The sequence below is a fragment of the Lepidothrix coronata genome, unplaced genomic scaffold (genome assembly GCF_001604755.1).
Source record: "Lepidothrix coronata isolate B3197 unplaced genomic scaffold, Lepidothrix_coronata-1.0 Scaffold63, whole genome shotgun sequence".
In the NCBI taxonomy this organism is placed as follows: Eukaryota; Metazoa; Chordata; class Aves; order Passeriformes; family Pipridae; genus Lepidothrix; species Lepidothrix coronata.
Window position 1 is genome coordinate 411552 of NW_016690243.1, and position 25992 is coordinate 437543.

At 38.9% G+C, this 25992-nt stretch overlaps 1 protein-coding gene across 5 annotated transcripts in view; it reads left to right on the top strand.

The window, feature by feature from the left end:
* The window catches only part of ASZ1 (ankyrin repeat, SAM and basic leucine zipper domain containing 1), a 40719-nt gene extending 18205 nt beyond the window's left edge, over positions 1-22514 (top strand). For 2 of the 5 annotated variants that reach the window (XM_017817804.1, XM_017817805.1), the window contains exons 5-14: positions 463-574; positions 819-953; positions 3297-3409; positions 6177-6252; positions 6579-6635; positions 13930-14042; positions 18419-18524; positions 18946-19059; positions 20858-20941; positions 22105-22514. In XM_017817804.1, coding sequence (XP_017673293.1) covers positions 463-574; positions 819-953; positions 3297-3409; positions 6177-6252; positions 6579-6635; positions 13930-14042; positions 18419-18524; positions 18946-19059; positions 20858-20941; positions 22105-22284 — 1090 coding nt within the window. In that variant the 3' untranslated portion in view covers positions 22285-22514. Of the gene's footprint in view, positions 1-462; positions 575-818; positions 954-3296; positions 3410-6176; positions 6253-6578; positions 6636-13929; positions 14043-18418; positions 18525-18945; positions 19060-20857; positions 21372-21392; positions 21464-22104 lie in introns of those variants that run through there. The other 3 variants (XM_017817806.1, XM_017817807.1, XM_017817808.1) reach the window with 3 other exon arrangements.
* Positions 22515-25992: the final 3478 nt, after the last annotated feature.

Genomic DNA, 25992 nt, shown 5'->3' on the forward strand with positions numbered 1-25992 from the left:
ACAGTGTTTCATAGCTGGGACATGTTAAGGTTATTTGTTTGTTAATGTGCTAATGGAATTTGCAGGTGATAAAACATTGATACAGGATTGTTTACTTGTTTCTCCCAGAAGTACTATATGTCTATATTCTAAACTCCTAGGAGAGACATGTTGAGTTTCGTCTAAGTTTCCTTCTTGACGAGTTGAGAGGCAATTGACCTCTTAACTTCATTTTAATCAGAAAATAAATGCAACCTCTTAAAATATTTAAAACTTGTTAATTCATCATAAACGAGTTGCTGACTCTGTATGTTCTGTTGACTCCTGTGCTGAAGCATGAATGTGATGTCTTGGTCTTTCATCCTCTGTAGTTATACTGCAGAACAGAGAATCTTTATAGAACTGAGGTGCTCTACTTGATAATACAGTGGCATTTTGATATCTTGAAATACTTCTTTTTTCAGCTGGCCTCTTTTCTTTCAGGAAAAAAATGACTGCACTGATGTATGCAGCTAGAAAAGGCTATGCTCGCGTTGTTGCTCTGCTTGTTGCTTGTGGATCACACATAAATGCCCAAGATGAAAATGGATATTCAGTAAGTGATTTACTTTTGTGTGTTGTAATTAATGATAAAAATTTTAAAAAGCAAGAACCTGCTAACTTGTTTCTAGGTACAACTTTCTCAGGAATACTCATTGGAATTTTCTGCTTTAACACCACTTTGAGATTCTTTTGCATTAATTGTCTTTGTCTCCAGATTGGGCCATGCTTTATTGATTGAACCTTTGTCGTTTTTTGCTCCATATGTAAATTTGGTGAAACAAAGTTGCTCTTTGCAGGCATTAATATGGGCAGCGCAGCATGGACATAGAAGTGTAATTTTGAAGTTGCTTGAGCTAGGAGCTGACAAAAATCTACAGACTAAGGATGAAAAAACGGCAGCAGAGCTAGCAAAAATCAATAAACATACAGAGGTATTTAATTTCATTTTTTTTAGAAATGTAAATTTTGTGTTTTGACTCAAGAATCTGTTAATTATATAATTTTCTACAGAAGTGTTACTTTAATAATTACATTATAGCAGCTAGTTGAATACTCGTGCTGTTACATCTATATAGAAAACTTTCTGTTATATCAAAGCTTTTCATAGTGCTGTAAAAGCTATAGAGTAGTGTTTTGGAAACGCTTTTTCTTTATTCTTTCAGAATCCTTGACTTTAGATTTAGAATACAAAACAAGGGATTATTCATGTTAGTAATGTTGATAAGAGAAGTATAAAAATGTGTTGTGTTTTATCTGTCTGCCAAAATATGTGAGAGAATGCAGATATCAAACTAATTTGCAGAGTATAGTTTCTGATTGAATTTGGAAGTGAAAAGGCTAAAGCTAAAAAGAAGGGGAGTTGGTACTGGCTATTTTTAAAATCTCTTCTTGGGAGGGAGGAAAATGTAAAATAATGTAATTTGGTCATTGGATCATGGGGAGAGCAGTGTAGAGAGCTACTGACTTTTCTCCTAAAATAAATCTGGTTTTGCTGTTACTACATGATGCATGGTGGATCAGTGAGACCATATTTCTGTGTGTTTTGCCTTGAGTTACTCTTACAAATGATGTGGCTTTTCACAGTGGCTCTTCAAAAATGTATAATTTACTCTTACAAATTGTAATTCACTTTACAGCTTCTTTTTCTTACCTTTTTTTTTCTGCCAGACTCCAAGGCTAGGCAGGAGCAAAAATGATAGCTATGCACAAAGCTGTCAGTGGAAGCTAGCAAGATCTGTGTCTGAGGCTCAGTGATCAGTTAGCTCAGGTTACTGAAAGAGGTTACAAAAGCTTTCTGCCTTTGATAAACGACTTGTTCAGCAGGTTACGGCCATATAATCTTATAACATGACTTTCTGTGACATGGAGGGAATACAGGCTTCTCACACTTGAGAGGTGGTCTTGCCTCTTGACCTGAAGTGCTGACTTTCAGCAGTTGGTGCAAAGTCTTGCAGATGGTATTGAGATATTTAATGGTCATGAGCTTCTTCCAGCTTCAGGGTCTGCTCTTCAGGCCATTGACAACTGAAAGGCCTGTCATACAGACTGTCTGCAGAAACTGTTTCTGGGAGGGGAAATATTTTTCATTTCTGTTATTCTGAATTTGACTGGGATGGAGTTATTTTTCTTCCAAACAGCCTATATGGTGCTGTGGTTTAGGACTGTGACCAAACCACCATTTGTAACACACTAGTGTCTTAGCTGTTGCTGAGTGGTGCTCGTGCAGCATCAAGTCTGTTTCTCAGACTGCTCCCCATCTTCAGCAAGTAGGCTGCAAGTGAGCAAGAGGTTGGGAGTGGGCATAGCCTTGAGCTGCTAACTCCAACTGACACAAGGGATACTCCATGCCCTATCACATGCTTAGTGATAAAATTGGACACTGGCTGGGCATTTCTCTGCTGGTGGGAGGTGGTCACTGCCTTTGCATCACTTAAGTTTTGGGGTTTTTCCCTCTTTACTTTTCAGACTGTATTTATCTCAGCCCAAGAAAAGTTTTCTTACTCTTACCCTTGTGATTCTCTCCCATACTGCTGAACTGAGCAGGGACTTATCAGCTGAGATCAACCCACTGCACGTATGTTTATATGTATAGGAAACTGGCTAGTCACCTGAAGTTCAGGCAATGGATTTCACCATTCCTTTAGGTTTATTGAGTTTCTAATTGTTTTGCTATTTTTCTACTTGTTTTTGCTTGTTTTTCTAGTGACTATCTTAAAACACAGGGGCAGTTCCGTTTCTGGAATCCATCACTGATGCATAGTGATGTCTAGCAGAAGGCTGCTTCTTTAATCAGTTGAAAGAATCCCTGCCTGTCAGATATAGTTAACTTAGATTGTCAGGTGTAAATTGATCAATGTTAGGTCTATATGTGCACTGGAAATGGAGACATGAAAATAGTTGTATGCCTTGTGCCCTTAAGACAACTTATTGCCTTGAGTATATAGAACTCTTGTCTACAAACCACAAAAATTAGTATGTTGGTGTTTGGCTACTTCTGTAGTGATGGATGCTGACTTTTTTAGACCACATTACATTCACCATTTTGCTCTGTGTCAGTTCATTGATGTGCTGGAATTTGATTAATTTGGAAATGCTCTGTGGGTGTAGTCTTAACTTCTCATTATAGATATATGCTTTAGAGAATAAGTGGCAGATGTTTCATGTTCCCTGTAGGTAGTAATTGGTTATAGAACTCTTTTTGTAGTCTCATTCCCATATATTTTTTTAATGCATTTTGAGTTTGAATAACAATTAATTCATTTTGGCTCTTCCAGATTTTTAGTTTGCTCTCTTTGGCTGCAAATCACTTGCAAGGGAGATACCATAAAACAGTTGAGCAAGAGGCTATCTGCAAATTTCTGACAGCTATCCCTGACCACAGAGTTGGGTAAATACAGTTATAGTGTAATTTTAGCATATAAACATTCCTAAGATATTGTATTTGTTCATATCAATGATTAAGTTGTTCCTATATATATATATATATATATGTTATGAGCACTGCCATGAGCCCATAGTAAGTATATTAATGTACTATTAATTTTTCAAGAATTATAAACAAAGAGCATGGTCTTGTTCTGTGCTTGTCTTCATTTGATGTTAAAATTTTGATGCTTTCACTGAATGCCGCTTTTCAGCTTCGCGTCACCAGGAAGAGCTATGCCCTTTTCTTTTTTTCTGCATATGAGTCAAAATTGTGTATGAACACCAGTTAAGCTCTAGAAGTTTTGGCAGAGCATGCTGGTGACTGAAGCTTGAAGGTGTCCTATGCCTGAAATCAGCCCCTGCTTCAGCAGCTTCAAAGATCTCTGATACAATTTTATTCCAGAAGTCCTCAACAAACCATCTATTTGCTGCCTTCATCTTGACTTGCATGGTCTTAGAAAGACAGCTTCTGGAGCCCATAGTCTGTTCTGATGGGTCAGATTGCCCCTGCTCAGCCAGGTCGTGCTGAATTCGGAATGGCGTAGTTTTGTATCGTTAGGCTGATGGGTTGATGGCAGTTTGCAGGGTAGCAGTTCACATCAGACAGTACCTCAGTTCAGACAAAGCCTCACTGGGTTCTGTTGTTAGAATCATAGAATCATTAATGTTGGAAAAGAACTCCATCAAGTCCCAACTCTTGATCAAACACCACCATGTCAACTAAACCATAGCACTAAGTGCCACAGCCAGTCATTTCTTGAACACTTCCAGGGATGGTGACTCTGCCACATCCCTGGGCAGCCTCTTCCAATGCCTGACCACCCCTTCAGCAAAGAAGTTCTTCCTGATGTCCAATCTGAACCTCTCTTGTGTCAGCTTGAGGCCATTTCCTCTTGTCCTGTCTCTAGTTGCCTGGTAGAAGAGGCCAACCCCCACCTGGCCACAACCTCCTGTCAGGTAGTTGTAGAGAGCAGTAAGGTCTCCCCTGAGCCTCCTTTTCTCCAGACAAAACAACTCCAGCTCCCTCAGCTGCTCCTTGCATGACTTGCTCTCTAGACCCTTCACCAGCTTTGTTGCCCTTCTCTGGACATGCTCCAGCACCTCAATGTCTTTCTAGCAGTGAGGGACCCAGAACTGGACACAACACTCGAAGTGTGGCCTCATCAGTGCCAAGATCAGAGGAACAATCACTTCCCTAGTCCTGCTGGCCACACTAGTATATGCCAGGATGCCATTGGCCTTCTTAGCCACCCAGTCACACTGCTGCCTCATGTTTAGCCGTCTCTTGACCAGCACCCTGAAGTCCTTTTCCGCTGGGACTCTTTGCAAACACTCTTCTCTCAGCCTGTAGCGCTGCATGGGGGTGTTGTGACTGAAGGGCAGGACCCAGAACTTCTACAATTGGCCTCAGCCCATTGATCCAGCTTGTCCAGATGCCTCCTGCTCTCCAGCAGATCAACACTCCCACCCAACTTAGTGTCATTTGTGAACTTACTGAGGGTACCCTTCATCCTGTTGTCCAGATCATCAATAAAGAAATTAAAGAGGACTGGCCCCAATACTGAGGCCTAGGGAACAGCACCAGTGACCAGCCGCCAGCTGGATGTAACTCTATTCACCACTACTCTGGGCCCAGCCATCCAGCCAGTTTTTAATGCAGCAAAGAGGGCACCTGGCCAAGCCATGAGCAGCCAGTTTCTCCAGGAGAATGATGTGGGAGACTGTATTGGAGGCTTTACTGAAGTCCAAGTAGATAACATCCACAGCCTTTCCCTCATCCTGAAATGGTTGGTCATAAAAGGAGATCAGGTTGGTCTAGCAGGACCCACCTTTCCTAAACCCATGCTCTCTGAACCTGATCCCCTGGTTGTCACGTACATGCTCTGTGATGGCACTCAAGATGCTCTTTCAATTTTTGAGGTGAAGAGGAGGCAGACCTTCGTTTCAGGGCCTACAGTAAGACACAGCAACTCATAACTCAGGATTTTGGCAAAGGATTCACTGTAGCAATAGCAATAGTCCTTTCTGGATTTTATATTTGTTCTTTGGTTTGATTCTCTTCACTACAGTTCATCTGAACGTTGAAAACTGTTTAGTTATTTCCCCCCGTATGCTTTTAAATCTCTTAGTAGAGCAAGGAATCAAAATTGGTACTCTGTCTTTGTTTAGAAATGTTAAACTCTGAACCTACATTTCAGAGTTTACTACCTCCTCAGTCTGAACAGTAGTCTTCTGACAACAAGTTTCTTGATGGACTAATTTCCACTATCTTTAGTTACAGACATTCGTGTTTTCTTGATAACCTTTTTTGGCTTAACTGGAACCAGAAGGGTGAGAGTTGTGGACTGAATCCAGTTTATATGAATGTTATCTGATAAGAATACATAGTTATCTTCCTTAACCCTACTTCCACATTTTTTAGGGTTTTGTGACCCAACTTCAAGGTTCAGTTGGAGTGTTTTGTGACTTAAAATGACCTTTATTTATGAAAATCATCCCCTTCAGGCTCCATTCAACTTATTAGACAGAAAAGACATTTATAGAATTTTGATAAAATAAATTGCATCCCATGATGTTTATGAGATGCTTCTGTCATCAGCAGATGTGTGCAGCTTTAGGTTGCACCCCAGTGCTTTGTCTGAAGAGCTTTTTTATAGCATTTTGTTCTGGATGTCTTTTTTTTTAATTTCCACTGTTTATAACTCCAGTCTCATTTATTATCTTCACAGTTCCTATTCACTCTTTGATGACATGGAAGTGTTTTTACATGGTCTTGGTCTAGAACACATCAGAGGACTATTGAAGGTAATCTTGTGTGTCTGCTATCTGTCAAGTAATCCGTGAAAGCCAAATGCAACTACTGCATAATAAAAAGTTATATCACTATTAGTATATTAATTCAAGTAAATTTATTAAACAGAAGTTTATATATAAAATGGTAAGTTAAACTACAGTGGACTAAATTGAATTTCTTGATTATGTGCATTCATCACATGTGATGCTTCTAAACTAAACAACTCTTTCATTCCTTTTGTTCTTGAAAACTGAAGTAAAACAAGGAAAAACAATCAAGTGAAAACTGATTTCTTCTGAAATTCTTTTTGATGGTAGAAACCCTTTGTTTTATACAGGAACAAGATATAACTTTAAGAGAACTTCTGATCATGCAAAAAGATGACTTAATACAGGTCAGTTTACTACTTTAAAACTTAATTTACTTTTTTTCCTCTTTTTATAATGTTTTTAATGCCTTCTCTTTATAAATGTCTAACCTTGTAAGAATTCTTTCAGCATCTTCTGCAACTTCTTGAATTTTAATGTGAATATAGACAGACTTTCTATGAAGTGTGTAATCTAACAGATCAGTGAATGAGCAGGGTTAAGCAGGAAATAGTTCGGGTTTAAAGTTTTGTTGTTACCATTTTTAGTATTTAAGTATGATTTCCCTGAAAGGAAATCAGTGCTTGGATTAGCAGTACATAATCCTGAACTACTACTTTAAATGTAGTCCTCCTTTTGAGGTGGTAATTTTTGTTGGAGAATATGCAGAATCTCATATCCCAATCAGGTTTGTAAAACCTTACCAAAAAAAAGAGATTTTGTTTCTTTCAGTTTACTGCAGCTGGGAAGGTCTTTTACTGTTATCCAGGACTAAGTGATGTATATTACAAAACTTCAGTTTTCAGTGGAGATAGGGTGGTTGCTTTTCCTTAGTCTTTACTGGATTTTTTCATGTGGGAAACGAAAGACTTCCTGTGCTTACTGGAGGATGCTATAATAAAATCCGATTATAGGAGTATCCTTGGAACACCGTAAGTACTTCAGGCTTCAGAATTCTTCTGAGCACTCTGTGCTTGGTCTGGGATACCAGAGATGCCTCATTAAAACAGCTGCTTCAACACTGCTCCCTCCTGCTGATGTACTGCCATGTCCTTAGTGTCAGCTTTTTTTCTCCCTATCCTGGTACCATGGAGGCACATGTTCTAGCAGGTGGAACCAGAGTTTTATTCCTTCAGAGTGGATATCAACAAGGATGTTTTATTTGAAGTTTTGTCTTGTAACTGAGTACAGTTTAGTTGTTCTGACTGAACTCACAAGTAGCTCTGTATTCTCAGAGGGTGCATGTATAGGGAACTTTGTCAATTAAGAGATTTTTAAGAGTTCATTGTGCTGGTTTAAAGGTAAACTGGCAGGGGAAATGAACTCAACTCAAAGGAGAGATTATAAGTCAGAATAACAGTTTAATAAAATAATACAATAAATACGATTATACAGACAAACAGTTGGTTTTAACCCACAAAATCCAAATGTATAACCCAGCACCCTGGGGCATGAACAGAGTGGTGTTTGTTGGGCCCCAAGTCCAAAGTAAGACGAGAGGGAAAAACCTGTTGGTGAGAGTGATGACTGCAGTCTGGTCGAGAGTGGTGATTGCAGTCCGGTCAAGAGCAGTGATCTGCAGTCTTCCTCTGGATCCCACGAGTGGTTAAAAAAGTCCCAAGACTGCAAGATTATATATAACCTCCAGTTCAGGCAGGAATGCCCAGTACCTCCCTCAGGGCGGGGAGTTCCACAAAGGGTGTGAGGACAGGAGGCACCCTCCTATCTTGCAGGCCTCTTAACACCCAGTTTATAGCCTGAGGAGTCAGGCTGCTCTGGGCAGAGGGTGTAAATGATCTATTGACAGCAGTTTCTGGGAAATGGCATGGAAGGCTATAGAATACACAGTTTTGGGTTACACCCATCCAGTGATGAACTGGTCCCAGCTGTTCTAGGACGTTCATCTAGACCTTAACTCAATCTAGCCACTTCTGTTAGGGATAATAAGAAGTGCTTCTACAAATAGATCAATGGCAAAAGGAGGGGCAAGGAAGCCATACATTCTTTGGTGTGTGTGTGTGTGGGGGAAACATAGTCACCAAAGATGAGGAAAAGGCTGAGGTGCTTAATACCTTCTTTGCCTCAGTTTTCAACAGTAAGACAGGTTGTCCTGAGGACAACTGGCTTCTAGAGCTTGTAGGCAGAGCTAAGAAGCTGAATAGCCCCTCTATAATCCAGGAGGAAACAGTTAGCAACCTGCTGAGCCACTTAGATCCCCACAAGTCTATGGGACCAGATGGGATCCACGCAAGGGTGATGAGGGAGCTGCTGGAAAAGCTTGCCAAGCCGCTCTCCATCATTTACCAACAGTCCTGGCTCACTGGGGAGGTCCCAAATGATTGGAAGTTGACAAATGTCATGCCAATCCACAGAAAGGGCTGCAAGAAGGACCTGGGGAACTACAGGCCTGTCAGCCTGACCTCAGTGCCTGGCAAAGTTATGGAGCAGATCATCCTAAGTGCAATCACACAACACCTACAGGATGGACAAGGGATCAGACCCAGCCAGCACAGGTTTAGGAAGGGCAGGTCCTGTCTGACCAATCTGATCTCTTTTTATGATCAGGTGACCCACCTGGTGGGTGAGGGGAAGGATGTGGATGTGGTCTATCTGGACTTCAGCAAAACCTTTGACACCATCTCCCATAGCATACTCCTGGAAAAGCTGGCAGCCCATGGCTTGGACAGAGGCACTCTGTGCTGGGTTAAGAACCGGCTGGAGGTCTGAGCCCAGAGAGTGGTGGTGAACGGTGCTGCATCCAAGTGGCAGCTGATCACTAGTGGTGTCCCCAGGGATCAGTGTTGGGCCCAGTCCTGTTTAATATCTTTACTGATGATCTGGATGAGGGGATTGAGTGTACCATTAGCAAATTTGCAGATGACGTCAAGTTGGGGTGGAGTGTTGATCTGCTGGAAGGCAGGAGGGCTCTTCAGAGGGACCTGGATAAGCTGGAGAGATGGTCTGATTCCAGTGGGATGAGGTTCAACAAGGCAAAGTGCCGAGTCCTGCGCAACAACCCCATGCAGTGCTACAGGCTGGAGACAGAGTGGCTGGAGAGCAGTCAGGCAGAAAGAGACCTGGGAATTTGGATTTACGGGAAGCTGAACATGAGCCAGCAGTGTACCCAGGTGGCCAAGAAGGCCAATGGCATCCTAGCCTGTATCAGGAACAGTGTTGCCAGCAGGACCAGGGAAGTGATTCTTCCCCTGTACTCAGCGCTGGTGAGGCCACACCTGGAGTACTGTGTCCAGTTTTGGGCCCCTCAGTTCAGGAAGGATATTGAGGTGCTGAAGCAGGTCCAGAGAAGAGCAACTAGGCTGGTGAAGGGACTCAAGCACAAGTCCTATGAGGAGAGGCTGAGGGAGCTGAGATTGTTTAGCCTGGAGAAGAAGAGGCTCAGGGGAGACCTCATCACTCTCTACAACTCCCTGAAAGGAGATTGTAGCCAGGTGGGCATCGGTCTCTTCTCCCAGCAGTAGGACAAGAGGGCATAAGCTGCGCCAGGGGAGGTTTAGGTTGGATATTAGGAAGAACTTCTTTGCAAAGAGAGTAATCAGGCATTGGAGTGGGCTGCTCAGGGAGGTGTTGGATTCACCGTCCCTGGGGGTTTTTAAGATGAGACTGGATGTGGCACTTAGTGCCATGGTCTAGTAACCACGGCAGTGTTGGATCAAGGGTTGGACTGGATGATCTCAGAGGTCTTTTCCAACCGGGTTGATTCTATGATTCTAAATATTATAAGGCAAGTAATGTGTTCTGATGTTATTGCTTTTCTGAAGCCTCAGGATCAGTGGACAGCATCCTGGTGTGGGATTTATATGAATCCTAAAGCCCCTATTGAAAGGAATTTTGTTCTTAAAGGAGATACTTGTGGCTGCTTCTCATCCCTGTGTGAGCTGCTGTGTTGGTCATGATTGCATTAAACTGCAAATCTGACTGAGCATATGTTCATATTCATCATCTCCTTTGGTGTTGTAGTCATTGCTTTTTTTTTTGTCCAGGGGCCACTGGGGGAAGGGGATAGAATTGTGGAGTTTAGTGAATGACTAAGTCTTACAGTTCCTTCTCCAAAGATGTGTAATTTCACTCAAAATGATAGCTTCTCCTTCGTTGTTTTAACATGTTCGAGGCTCCCTATTTTAAAGACAAGCTGAAAGTTTTGAACAAACTGAAATAGCCAGCTGGATCAGCTGCTTCTGCACAGGAAGATAAAACAATTCCTGTAGGTATTGCCTCTTAATTCTGCAACAGCAGAAAACAGTTCCTGGAAAATAAGTCATGCTTTGTGCATGAACATAAATTAATTAGTGAGTCTTCAACTGAGAAGTTAAAAAATTATGTAATGCTCCTGGCTTAGTAGCACTTCAGAAGTTATCCTAAATTCTTGATGCAGTCTAGTTTTAGAGCTCTACTAACAGTTTCTCCCCATGCTGCTGATAGAACGAATCTAATCTTTTCCCTCGTAACTCCAGAGTTGAAAGTCTTTACTGTGATGGCAGACCTTCAGCTAACAGCCAGCTACTTTAAATAGCCTGGATCTTATTACTACAAAGATTAATGATGACCTCTGATGGATGCCTCTGAACCAAGCTGCTTTGTATCTAGAGAACTGGGGAGAAATCCTGTCACTATCATGATACACTTTCCTCCATCAAACAATATCAGAAAGATGTTTTCTCTGTAAATATCTTTATCTGTATTCTACAACAGAGCCTAAACAATGAGTCTTTCAAGCTGGAATCCTTGCATTCCTTAAGCTTATAAACTGTTCCATATTGAGACAAATCTGTTCAATATATTGGGACGTGTCTCTTCAACATTTGATGGGTTTTGTCTGATTCTGCACTACTCTTGACACTCAAATTTATTTATTTTTTTTTAAGCATCTCTTGTAAGATAGCAACAGAAGTGATTTTATGCCTAGGTGCATTTAGGACTGAAAAAAGGTTTCTTTCTCACATTTTATTTAATTTAGAATAAGAGAAGTCAGCACCCTGTTCTGGATTTGAGAACAAATGAAATGTATAATGAAAAGTTGACACATCAAAATTCAAAATATAATCCAGAAATTTAACTATATGTATTACCTGGTCTATGTGCTTCCATATCACAGTTCCGGGACTGTAACTCCTCTGCTCCCTGTCCCTGCAATAAAGCATTTAATATTTGACAGAAATGCGTCAGGTTATTAAAATTAGTGACCACTTGGGCAAGGTGGCAAGGATGTGAGAGTTCGTGCATAGCTTCACTGGTTTTATCTGAGTGGTATATTATCTTTCAGGTGTTGAGGCAATCTGTTATTCACCTCTTGTGTTGTTCATGCTGGAACGTGAGTTTGGGGCTTGGATTTTCAGTGGTTGCTTTTTATCTATTTAAATAAAGAATAAAATAGATGTTCTTTGAGTTGACGTAGCTAAAATTAAAATCAAGAGTGCACATAGTCTGTTTTACAGATATAAGCAAGTTCTTGTACAACACTTGTACATTCTTAAATATATGGCCACTTCACAATAATATTCTTGTAATTTGGACTGCAGAGCATCATTGAACCAACACCGACTTAAAAACTTGCTTATCCATAAAGAAGGGTTTGTCATACTGTGATTGTCCCATGCATTCATCATTGTGTGAACAGTCAGGTTCTGTGTCACCCTCACGTTCTGCAGAGATGGTCTAGAAAGGTAAAATATGTCTGCTTTCTGAAATAGTCTCGACTAGTCTATCAAATTCCTGTCTCTTAAGTTCCACACCTTTTACCTTGATATGCAGAACTGCTGTGGTGGTGGAAGGCTTTATCTGTGGTGACATTTATCACATTCTTTACTTCCTGAACTGTTTTTTCAAGATATGGTGGCCCTCAGTCAGTGATCCATTTGCAGAAGAACAAAGTACATCATCTTCCTGATATGCTGATCAGAAAGCTGCATCCTGATTTGCTGGTTTCGGGAATGAGAAGGTGGAGTCAAAAGCACACCCAATCTTCATAAGAGTTCCTGCTTTAAGTTTACTATTCAAGAGTAACTACCATTTTATAAATCAGCTTACATATACATGATAAGATAACTCCTGTAATGCTTTGTAAGCATTAAGAAAATACTGGTTCATATCAGATAGGGCTCCACAAGGCAAACGTGAGAGCTAATGAATTGAGCAAACTTACGGCTTGACATAAGTAAAGCAAATAATTTCTAGGAAACCCAGACCTTTCTCTCTTAAGGCTGCTAATGATATTTGCTAAAAAGACTTCAGTGCATTTTGTTCAGGTACCCATGATAACCTACTGGAAACTCAAAAGTTCTTGACACCTGTACTTAAATTCCCAATAAATCTTGTTGGGATTTTACCTTACCGAAGAGCTTACCTGTCTGTACACTTACGGTTTTAAAATATTTAAAGACACACTTGTGAGCCCGTAGTTATTTGTTACCTGTGATTGGTGGAGAACTCGGAGGACAGTTTTATGCAGTCATGATGAACACTGGGTGTTACAAACGATAGTCTCAGAATAAAGCAAGCATTTCTCCAGGGACTATCTTTTTCTTAGAGTTTTGATCTGATGTGTGTTGTCAGCTGTTCATTCAAAATTCTTTCTGCAGTAATTGCAGAAATCTGTGATACTCTGAATACTAACATCTTATAGATTTCTGAGGCTGCAGAAGGGAGCTTCAGGACCTCAGACCATCAGTGAGAGTCCTGTATGTCCTAGCATTGGAGACTCTGGGATCCTTGCATTCTCACATTCCTGAGTGGTCTACTCCCGCTGAATCCAGGTACTCAGCTGGAAAGTTAGGAACAAAGTCATACTTGGAGACGGCATTATGAGGTTTTTCACTTTTCTGGAGGAGAATCTTAGGGCTACTAGCACCAGAAGTCCTGTCAGATGAGCAAGGAAAAGTATTGAATGTGCCACAGAAGCATTTCCCTTTAAACAAAAGGACTATTTTTTTAATTTACTTAAGTGTTCTGCAAGAAAACTCTCAACCTAGGATTTAAATATGACTTACAATTTAATCTGAGATACTTGATGAATAGCACAGCTGACAGTGTTTTCTATATCAGGCATTACTTGGAGAATTTTAGTTACTAGTGGTTTGTTTTTTGGTTTTTTTTTTTGGAAAATTGTGATTTTCTTCAGTTAAAAAAAGGCCACTTTCTGTAAAATTCTCCAACTGATGCTGATTTGATAGTTTCTTCTCTTTCTGAGTTAATGCTGTATCACCATTATGATGATTCATTATTTTGCTGTCCCAGATGATGCTGATGATTCTGAAATAGATAAGCCTAGCGTCCTAACAACACAGGGGTACTTATACAAGCTGCTATTAATTTTTCTTAATAAATCCTAATCAGATTTTCTGAGTATCTTGTGCAATTTCAATTTGGCAGTTTCTCAGCTCTTGTAATTCTGTTCTGCATCAGGTATTTTTTGTGGTTTTATTTTTTTCCTTGGCAACTAACGTACGTTGTAATTGGTTGTAATAACTTAAAAACAACTTCTTTTGGCTCTTAATAATTAGAAGCTCATGTAATAAATGATACTGTACTGTTATGTCTAATAAGTATTAAAAGTAAATTGTATTTGGAACTACTCTTTAAATTTAGATTGGCATTACAAATCCCGGAGATCAAGAGAAACTCCTAGGTGCTATTAATGAGCTGCAAGTGGATGAAAAAAGAATTGAAGACTTCTCTGAAATTCTGAAGCTGGAATTGAGGTATTAACTGTATATCTGAGGAAATGGAAGTGAAATATTAACTATTTAAGATGACTGCATTATTTTCTGTTGCTCAAAGGTAAAATTCTCTCACACCTTATCCCATGCATAGCATTCATAAGAATATGCTAGTTAGTGGATTATGAGAGCTGGTGGTAGGTGTGTTTTTTATAAAGAACATTGGAAGCATAGACAAGGCAGGTTCTGTTAGTCTTGCAATCAAATTTTTCTGATTGTAAGGTACAATAAAAAGATGTGTGGGAAGGAAAGATGCATATAATTTCTGCATAGGGCTTTAATTTTGAACTGATAAATTAAATGTTGTACATGTGTATCTTAAATCATACGTGTTATTTCCATATAGATTCAGGACTTTCTTGTTGTTTTTTTCTTCCACTGGAAGCAGTTTTAACTGGCTTCTAAAATATCTCATTTTTTTATCTTACAAATTAAGCACTTCAGAAGTTGTTGGGTTTTTTTTCCTTATCATAGATTATATGTATCAGTAGATTTATAAGGAAACTTTTTTTAGGGAAATGTTACTCCTTTAAATTTCCATTTCAACTAGATATTTTTTGCCATTGTAGTCTTTAAGCATCACCTCTGCAATACCCGTCATACTTTTAGCATAGTCTTGTGCAGTACCATGGAAGCCAGGCCTGAGCTGAGAGGTACATTGCTCAGCAACATTATTAAACTTAATCAGTTCTCTAAGCACTGACTACTCTCTAGAGCACTCCACATCCAGCACAAAAAGAAAAATGAAGGATATAGTAAGTACAAAAGGAGTACTAGGATTTCTTGAACCTCTTACCCTTTACGTGTAAATATATTTTTTTTCCAGAAGACACACCTCGACTTTAGTTTAGATTCTGTGCTCATACCTTTCCTCTTCTTACTTCGCCGAACTATGGAACAATAGCTACTGAAAATAGGATTAGACAGTAAGGGTTGAGTTCCTCTTTAAGGTGTATTTATCTCCCTCTTGACTAGTGACCTGTCAGTTGTGCTGCTACCCTCTTAGATATTCTTTCCTCTCCAAAAACACTGGGGAGCACTGTTGTATTATTTAGGTGCTATGAGGCTAGACTCTGTTAGTTATGTTGTTCATTGAACCAAAGAATGTGCTTGGGTTCAAATTCAGTCTGTACATGTCACCATGTTTTGGAGGCAGCTGAATCACACCGCAACTGTGCATTAGGTGAGAGAGTTGGGATTGTTCAGCCCGGAGAAGACAAGGGTCCAGGGAGACCTTAGGGAGGTCTACAAAGGGGACCTTCAAGACCGGTGGAGAAGGACTTTTTACAAGGGCATGTAGTGATAGGACAAGGGGGAATGGCTTCAAACTGATGGAGGGCAGGTTTAGATTAGATATAAGGCTGGTGAGACACTGGAACAAGTTGCCCAGAGAAGCTGTGGATGCCCTATTCCTGGTAGTGTGTTGCAGGGACACATTAGATGGGGCTTCAAGCAAGGTGTCCCTGTCCATGGCAGAGGGATTGGAACGAGATGATTTCCAAGATACCTTCCAACCCAAACCATTCTATGATTCTGTGATTCTCCATCAAAACAAGTGGGTATTTTCACAAGAGGATCCAGGTGCAAGCTTGTGCTGTAAGACTGAAGAACTGAAGTTTCAGCATGCAAGAACGAACTAACTAACTAAATAAATAAACCAATATGATATCGATACACCATAAATAACTTTAACAGCATCTGAGTCATTCCTATTAAAATCGAGACTTTTAAGGGGACTTTGCTCAGTTTAAGCTTTATCCATTTTTAAGTTAAAATGTGTGGGTTTTTTAGATTGTTCCGTAATAGTGTTCAATATACACATTCAAACAGAGCTGCTGAAAAATTTGAACAGAGGGAGCAAGTGGAGAAATACAAAAAATTATCCATTCACTGCATGTGTGGCCAAATACAATAAAATACCCAAATGGTATCTAGTGCAGTCTCACATGCCAGTGACATATGTAATTCCTAGTACAGTGTGGGTTAAGATCATAGGAAGTTCTCTAAAGCAGAAAATAATTGATTGATTGAAGATGGAAGTACACAAAATATGACAGCATTTCAATTATGGCAAGGACTGCATAGTTTTTTAGAAAATAGCTTGACATGTATTCTAGGAATCTGACCTTGAGACTAAAATCATAGGCTATGTTTACATGCTATTATATAAAGATTTTACTTCCCACTTGTTCAAAGTCATTCTGTGAGAAGGAAAATCAGTCATTAGGTCATAGAAAAACTAACATAGTAGAAAATGTTGAACTGATTGATTATAAACTCAGAGAGTGTCTAGTGCTGTTTAACCACTGATGTTTTGACAGCCATTAATTCTTTTTAAAAGTGATAATTTTTTGAAAACATTTCTAAATATAAGAACAAATCACTGCAGTGGGTATAAAATTATATGAAAATGGGCCAGAGGGGGAGTTAAACTGTTAAGAAGTGAAGTGGTATGAAAAGAATAAATGTATTTCTTTCTTTCTTTCCCCCTCCCAAATTGAAGCCCATGCCACTCTTTATATTTGCTGAGAACCCTTCCAGAATTCCAAAAAATAATTTCCTTTATGATGAAACACAGAAGGTGCCATAGCTGATCCCAGACAGCTAAAAAGTTATCTTTCTGAGTAGAAGGAAATGTTTGCGATTATGACTTGACTGTAGTAATGTGAGAGAAACTTTGAGACTATCTCCAGATGTTTAGCATTTGGGTTTTTACTCAAAATACTCAGTTCAGTTACATTGTTCTGAAACAAATAACAGTTTATTTTGTAAAGACGTACTAATGGGCATTCTTACTTCCCCATCTTCATGAAAACCATGAGCAGTCTTGGTTTTAAACCGCCAGCATACCTACTAATGCATCTAGATATTTCTGTTTTAAATGTTAAAGTCTTAACAGTTCAGCACTGTTGCAAATCACAGATGTCCTGAGCAGTGGTTGAAACTTTACTCACTAATGATCCTGTGCCAAAGTTGAAGGAAAGCCTTCTATGACACTATGGGCTAAATTCCATCTCTGTTTAGATACTTGCACTGCACTGACACGTAGCTTAGTTTACTGGTTTGGCAAATTTCATGGATACGTTTTTGCCCTCAGAAGCAAGTAAGATGGTGTGTAAGCATGTTGCATTTAGGTTTAATAGCAGATTGCCCTAGGGAATAGAGGAGTGTTGGGATCTGAATTGGTTTATTCAGATCCTATGGATCTGCAGAAGAGGAAGTTCTGCAGTAGGAACGTATAAATAATTATCTCTTGTTTTGGCTCTACCTGTTATTCACCCAAATGGCTCAGAGCTAATGGAGACTTTTCTACTGGAGATACAGGCACTTCTCAGGAGTTTTTCAGGGCTTGAGAGGTCATTCTGTAAAAACAATTAGATGATCTTCCTTGCCCTCTTTACCTCTTCCTGGTCAATAGCAAAAAATTTCTGGCCAGCACCATGACTTACAACTAAAATTCTCTGATGCTTCCAGTAATGTTGAGTCAGTGTCACATGGAACCTCTAGAATCCTAATGTTGAAATTAATCCCTTTTCTCCACTCTTTGAAAATTGGTTTGATCAGAGTTGTCTTCCTCTTTGTATTTGAGCACCAAGTATAAATGTTCTTCCAAATAGGTAACATCAGATATTTTAGGCCTTTGAGGTACATGTTTTGAAATCCAAGGGCCAAGCCAGTATTATTGAATTCTTATCTTATTACACTGTGCTGGAGACTAAATGACTCTAAACCTATTCATTTCAGTCTTAGCTCTAAAAGTAGAAAGCAGGTTTTTTTTTCCTCCCATATCTGCCTCAAAAATGTAAGCTGCAGGTCAGAAATATTGATAAAATTGAGTACAAGTTCTCTCTTTTTGGTGTTGCAAGACTTGGATTTGTGCGCACACACACACACACACACACACACACACACACAGGAAAATAGAGTGTTGCAGTTATTATCCATAGTGAGTTACAAAATTACGCAGCAGGTAATGAAATATTGCAATTGATAATACAGTCTTGATGAGAGTTAGAAATGAAGGTTAATAGAATGTTTCTGAAAAGGTTTTGGGTGACACTTTTTCAGCTTTTAGTGTGTCTTACTAGCTAAATATTCCAAGTAACTTAATAATTTATTGTCCTTCCAAAAAAAAGGGGGGAAGAGGGGAGAAACAGAACAAACAAGGAAAAAGAAAACTTGCTAAGATATTAAAAGTAATCTTTAACTACTCTGTTAAAATGACATTGGGGTTTTTTTGTATGTGATGAAACTGCATTTCTGACTCACTAGCCAGTGTTGGAAATGCATATGTAATATTTGGCTTGCAAAAGGTGCAGCATTTTGACAAATAACAAAATTTTGCTTTATTTTTGTAGTGAAGATGAATTCTACAAGTTTCTTCAGAAGCTGAATAAAGAGTGTAGTAAGCTGATCGTTCCTGTGCAGACCATGAATAAGCATTTTCTCAAAAATTCGCACAAGGTATTAAACCAAAGAAGAGAAGATTGATTTAGAATCTGTTATTCTATCTTTTAAACTGAAACCTATGAACACTTATCAACTGTCTTGGTTATTATATAGCTATATAGAGCTCTCTAGTGCTCTTTCTGTAAAGGACACTTTTAAAAAATAATTTATTTCAAAGAGTTAAGCCACCCAATTAAAGGAGATAAATTTGTTTCTTTATGTTTCTGCTGATAGGAGAGTTAATGTGACAAAAGTTTTCAAGAAACGCTGCTAAAGAGTAGTAGATTATGTTGTGCGTAAATCGTACAATTAAAACCCAGCATAAATGCAGTTATAAACTTTTTCTTGCACTATCTTTTATGATACATTAACTGAAGAGTATTAAACTATAATCTAAAATTATGTAATTATGGCAAATAACTGTAACTATTAACAGATGGTACTGCAGTGGGCACCGACTGAAACTTACATTGAACTCTGCAAAGATTTGGTTTGCAGTGTTAAGAATCTGGGAGAAGAAGTTGCCAAACTGAAGGACCTGCTAGTGAAGGTGAGTGTGTGTGAGTAAGGCTGTTAAATACTGTGTACAGGTTTCTAATGCAACCTCAGATGTGACACCATCAGGGAAATGTTTCATACGTTAGTCTGCCACAGGCTCTTTATCCTTAGCTTGGGCTGCATCCACCTTTCCCCAGACAGAATGAGAAATAATCTGGAATATTCCACAGCAGTGTGGAGAGCCTCCAAAGGAAGGCACGATCTACCTTTTTCTTTCTCCCTCAGGAAAGAATAGTGGAATGTGTCCCTGCACTCTTGGGCGACCGTTGTGGCATAAAGGCCATGCTGGATAGTGACATTCTTTTTAATTAAGGAATCTTTTGTTTGGAATTATTGACTCACAAGGAAGATACTAAGGTTTTATAGATTGAATGGGAGGCATCCCAGATAAGTCTGTGGAGTGACAAAAGAAGAGGGTGGGAGAGGTCAAGGCTAGATGTTAGCACCATATCAGTCATTCTCAAACCAACACAGTGACACACTCTTGTCAGATGGGGTCATTTTAAGTAACAGGGTAGTAAAAGGAACGGCCGCTGCGGTAGAGTAAATGGAGCATCAGTGTCAGAAAGGAATCTGTTGCTGAACGAAGCCATGTGGAACTCAGACCTTGAGTATAATGCTACTAATGCAATTTCCTGTAGTTTAAGTAAATTTAATGTAATATAACAGCCTTCTCCCAATAAATCACTTAACACCAAATATATTAAGAGGGAGAGATTGTGGCAAAACACTTATTAGCCATTTGTTTCATTTTTTGCATATGCAATAATCAATTGTGTATATATTTGCCTCCTGTGTGTGTGCAGGCTAGTTATAAGGGCTGGGAGAGATCTGAGTTAGGTGCCACTTGACGTTGCTTTTATCTGTGCCTAAGGTTTTATAGCTATCAAGATGAAGCATAATGTCTTTGTATCCAGTGAAACAGCCTTCTAATTGTTTAAAAAATACAGTTTTTGTTTTTTAAAATCCTATTATGTTTTATGAATTTCAGTTATGAAGGCTTTAATACAAAACATTTTTGTGCTACTTAATTTATGATGAGACACTTTGGAATGTAGAGCACCCAAATGTTTATTATGAAAAGTGCAAATTTAAGTGAAACAGTTAAACCACTTATATAAAATGTTTGTATAAACTCCCTTAAAGTCTTCAGTATTGTTTGCTAAGCTTAGTCATTACAAGACTTTGTCAGCAGTACATGTCTGTAGCATATAGTTTTTGAAAGTACAGTAAATAAGATGGCCTTCTAATCATTATGAAGTAAGGTAGGAAATCAGAACCTAACCCTGCTGCCCTTCATGACAAAGCTCTACTCAGCTTCAACATGTATTTGAGCAGGCACTTGTAAGGTACTTTCCATGGTCCCTTTAATTTCAACAAAGGCTAGTGTGTTACATATTTAACTTGCTCTTTTAATAATTGTTTTAGTAATTAAATGGCAAAAGTTCTGGTTAAAACATTTGACTACTGGACTTCACTTGTTTTGTTACTAGGTTTTTGTAGCATCTATTAGCCGTGTTTTATTCCTGAGTAATTAAGTTTGTAAATGAACAGTTTGTTTTTCTAATATATATTACAGAATGTTTGAGTATTAGATAATATAAAGGTTTACACACTCATCTGTTTCAGTTGAAGTAGGACAGAGACAGAAAGAAATAATATCAAATCCTAGATGCATGTGAATTCTTAAGACTGGGTACTTTATAACCCACTTAATAAAATACTTCATAAACTTTCACACTAACACTTTTTTTGTTGTGCTTTTTATGTGAACTTAACATCTGCCTCAGCATGAACAGAAGAATGAACCCAACCAAGTGAAACTTCCAAAAAAAGCAGCCACCTTGGAAAAAAGATTAGTGAAGATGGGAGGGGTAACATTACTTGGATTTGGTTTTTTCTTCTTTATAACTAAATTAGTGGTAAAGAAAACCTGAATTTAAGTTTAGTGCTGTTTCTCATCATATCTGTAGTAGTATCAAGTATGTACTTTGATCTAGAAATAAAGTTATTAAAAATTAAAACTGTTACTTAAGAGTATCTTATGCATTTATTTTGAAAATTTTTTGTATACAATGTAGGTCTAAAATCCTGTCAAAGCTACTTTTCTTTTTTGGCTTAAAGTTGTGATTATTGCTTACTAATTACTAGTTTCATTTTTTTTACTTTTAGCTGTTTGGAGATGAACATAAGCAAATTCTTCTGATTATATCACATGTTTGTATTTAAAATTATAATGCGGATGTGTTTTGGGGGTTGGGAGGGTTTAAAATATTTTAAGTATCATATTCAATGTTATATTGATAAAGATCTTTTTTCTTGCAGAGAGATATACTTTTTTTTTTCTTTTCACAATCAAGAGGACTGTGGAGATCTTTTTACACATTGCCTAAAAAGTAATTTCCCACTGAACTATGATATTCAAATTATGCCTGAAATCTGTTTCCTTAGGAATACTCACTTCTATTAAGAGTTTCATTACATCTATTAAAAGGATTATAACAGTGCTTTGCTGTAAGAATGCAGGCAACTTAGAAGGCATAGCAGCATGTTTTTTCTTGGTCTGGTCTTTCACTACGAATTTTTTCTTAATATTTTGTCCACTTAAAAAGGTGTTTGTAATCCCAGAGTGAAGCATTAATAACTGGTTTTGATCTGCTCTACCAAAACAGCTATGTTGGAAAAAGGGGAATTGATGTAAGTGAATTCAAATCAGTTATGTTTTTGCAGACTTCAACAAACATCTTTAAAAATGCAAAATATTTTGGAAGGGACTTTCTTCTATCAAAATGAAACAAAAGGAGTCTGAAAAAACATAGACCTGGATGGATGTGTTACACTTTAGGTCTCTGAGTTTTCAGAAATGTTGTGTGGAATCTTAGTCTTTGGTATTCTCTCCAGAGACCAGTAAGGAGAAGATAAAAACTTGAGTGCTATTCCAATTGCTGTAACTGCAGATTTCTGCTTTTTATTTTACTGCATTGGGTGTTAGTATGTTTCCTTGTTACTGCAGTTGTTTTACCTCCTTTCCTCACAGGTTTCTCTTTCAATGCAAGGAAAATCCTACAGAGTGATGAGGTTAGAGGAAAAAAGAACATCAGTTGGGATTTTTTTTCTGTTCTGCTCCCCGTTTTGGGTTAGAGGGGATAAGCTGTATTCACCACCACCATCTGCCAGCAGAAGTGGAAGTGAACATACTATCAGCCTGAACAAATGAAGTATAAAAAAGGAAATGTTTGAAAAATAGTCTTCTGTTTCTTCATAATACCTTAGAATTAATCCTAAACTAATAAGATAAGTTTTGCAAAAGGAAGAACCTTTTATATATGCACCACTCTTTCTCTGATTAGCTCAAAATACAGTTCAAATGCAGTTGCCCAGTGATGGGATGGCTCACAGGTGTTACTAGAACTTTGACAGCTAATGTCTTTTGGGTGTTTCTGTTGCATGAAGTTGTTGGGGTTTTGGGGGGTGGATAGTGGAGGGGGAGTAGGGAGCCATGTTGCTCAGACTATGTTTCCAACATGTACTTTTTTATTAGTTAAGTGGAATTATTTCAACCACTAGTAAGATTTCTGTGATACTGCACTTGAAGAGATTCTGCTACTTAGCCCTTACTTCTCCACTTCAGTGACAATTTGCATTAACAAAGCCAGTGCAAAGAACACTGAACAAAGCTTCCATTTCGAGAGATGTGTTTCCTGTCACTGGTAGATCTTGATATTTGAAACAGTAAAAATTTAAACTATTATTTTCCATGAATTTTAAGTAAAGATCTGGTCATATGGAGGGTTTTTAAGCTAAACTTGGAGGTCTTGCCATTGAACAGAAAATATGCTCTGGAAAAGTTTTATCAGTGTTTAACTAAATTATTATGCCTTTGGTGTAAAATAATTATGTGGGAAAAAATAATGCATGATAGTTGCTGCTGATAATTTTTTTCTAATTTGAGAGTTACAATAAAATATTCTTTGCAGAAATGAGTCAAAGGTCTGAACTCTAGGAGAAGACCTCCAAAACACATTTGGAAGAAGATGGTCCTTTTAAATTATCTTACAGATCACCTGTTTCAGATGCTTATAGCCATGACCGCAAACACACATGTGAACATCATTTGGGTTAAACATAGGCTTTGTGCCAGCAGCATTCCTGGCATCGTGCACCGTTCAGGAAGTGTTCAAAACATCATAAACCACTCACAAGAAGTAGGGTCTTGGAGTAACCACTTTAAGTTGTATTTGTTAATTGGTCAATCAGGAACTGCGTTGCGTGAAGAGGACATGCTAAGAGCTAAATGAGCAAAGATTATTTTGACCTAGCATATAATAAAAAAAGATTAAAATTGTATTTACTTCCTTGGATTCCAAACTCGGGCTTAAAACAATGAGTTTCAAGATCCTTTATTCACTTTCATGTTGTTGCAGTACCTCTTTCAAATTCTCTGACAAGGTATCACAATATGGTGGAGATAGGGCAGGGAGCAAAGAAAAAGATTCCTTCAACATCTGGCCCCTGAGCTACACTGTTAAAATTCTCACCCCCACCAGCACTGAGGGAGCCTTCAGATGAAAATGCCCCTGCTGAGACACCTCCTTCTGTAAGTCATCAAATTGAAGTCATTATCCCAGAACAGTAAGAATACAATGATTTGCACATCTATGAGGGGATTGGAGGAGAATGCTGAAGAGCTTTGCATGTATTAAGCAAGTAAGATGTGCAGCCCTGCTGGTATTGTTCTCCTCTTACAGTAGTGCAAATTGAGGTGTGGAGGATTGAGTGAATTGGACCTGGGGCCAAGTCCTGTGGATACCTAGGATGAAGCTGCATCGAGGAGGTTCCTACTTGCAATGCCATTGGATACCTAACTTGTCTTGATACGGATGACTATCTATACAATGGTCTTTTCTGAATCTTTAATCTGTTATGTAAAATGAGGGCCTTGGGTCATCCTTTGAAGATCTGAAAGAACCTAAAGAATTTTTTTTTTCTAATTTTCCTGTCCCAAGACACTCTGCGATTTGTGTGTGTTGTGTCTCTCTTCCTCTGCTTTGGGATTTGCCCCGTTCTTTAAATTTGACTTGTGGAGTACATAGGCTGTCAAAAGGCATTGCCCAGTTATTCCTGTTGGCTACCAATTGCAAGTAATAAAGAGTAGTTTGGGGTATGTGTAATTCTTAAATTGAGAAAGAGTGATTTTTTTTTTTTTTAACCACATTCTCCATTTACTTAAGCACGTGTTTGGTTTTTCTTCTTTTATTTCATCCAAGTGCTTTGTTGAGGACAAGACTAAAAATGTGCAGTTTATTATTTTTCATCTTGTCATCTTTGAACCACTTTGAACCTTCCCCAAAGCTGTCACTTGCTCATAAGTGTGAATAGGTGTTTGCTTACATTTGCCTTCTCTGTTCCAGCAGTTCTGCAAAAGCTACAGGTTGTCTTTCCCAAATAAAGCTGCTGTGTTAATAGTAAAGTACTACAAATGTTGCTTTGGATCTTTATGTACCAATAAGAAGCCACAAAGGTCTAACAGGTATCATAACTGCAGGCTTCTGCCTTTAAAGGCATGTACTGTCATTTCTTTTTTCTGGAGGCATGATGGAAGTGTATATATGAAAACTTATATTTCCCTATTCTAGAAGCAGGAATTTCCAGGTAATGGGGCTCTGAATTGATAAGCAGTGAGATATGAAAAGGGGTATTACTGACATAAATTAATAATGTGATGTGTATCCTTAACAGATTTAATAGCAGTTAAATTACTTCAAATTTTTATCCTGATTCAAATGGTGGTTTCATATAATATAGAGCCATAGTCCCTGGAGGTGGGACTTACCAGGGATCCCTCTGGGTAAGGATTTTCAGTTCTTTTAAGCTGTGCTACTGGCAATGATATATATGGGAAGATGTATTCTACTTAAGAGTTTAGTAGGGTTTTTTCTTACTAATTTTTCTCAGACGAGCCTTCCATACCTTCAGCTTTCCTGAAAACAGTCTTTATTCGAATGTAGAAATACAGGTTTAGCTACATTATTTTCACTATTGTATTGAAAAATCTCAGCTTGATTTCATAAGGTGTGCAGAGAATTGGGCTTTCAGTGTTCTGGCTACTCTGCTGTCACCTGTGTTGCACCTGTATAGCATGATTTCTTAACTGGATGAGAAACTGTGTGCACATAATACTTGTTGAAGGCGCAGCTTTCTAGATCCGGTCTGTGCTTGCAGCAAGGAAGGCTGGCAGCCTCTCCAGGGCTGTGTCAGGAACCAGCAAACCCTCACATGAGACAGTCCTCCACGAACTTCTTCAACATGAGCCCTTCTCACAGGCTGCAGTTCTTCACAAGCTGCTCCAGCCTGGTTCCCTCACATGGGGCGCAATCCTTCAGGAACAGACTGTTTCAGTGTGAGTCTTCCACAGGGTCACAAGTCCTTCCATGAGCCTGCTCCAGCGTGGACTTCTCATTGGGTCACAACATTCTTCAAGTATCCGCCTGCCCTGGTGTGGGGTCCTCCATGGGCTGCAGGTGTATCTCTGCTCCACCACGGACCTTTGTGGGCTGCGGGGGCACAGCTGCCTCACCATCGTCTGCACCATGGTCTGCATGGGAATCTCTGCTCCGACAGCTGGAGCACCGACTCTCCCTTGTTTTTCACTGACCTGGGTGTCTGCACAGCTATTTCTCTCACATAGTCTAACTCTCTGTTTGGCTGCAATTGCTGTTACTTAGAGGTTTTTTCCCCATTACTAAATAATTATCCCAGAGGTGTTGCCACCATCACTGATAGGCTTGGCCTTGGCCAGTGGTGGGTCTGTCTTAGAGCCAGCAGGCATTGGCTCTGTCAGACCTATGAGAAGCTTCTGGCATTTTCTCACAGAAACCACCCCTGTAATGTCCCTACTACCTAAATCTGGCCATGAGAACCAAAT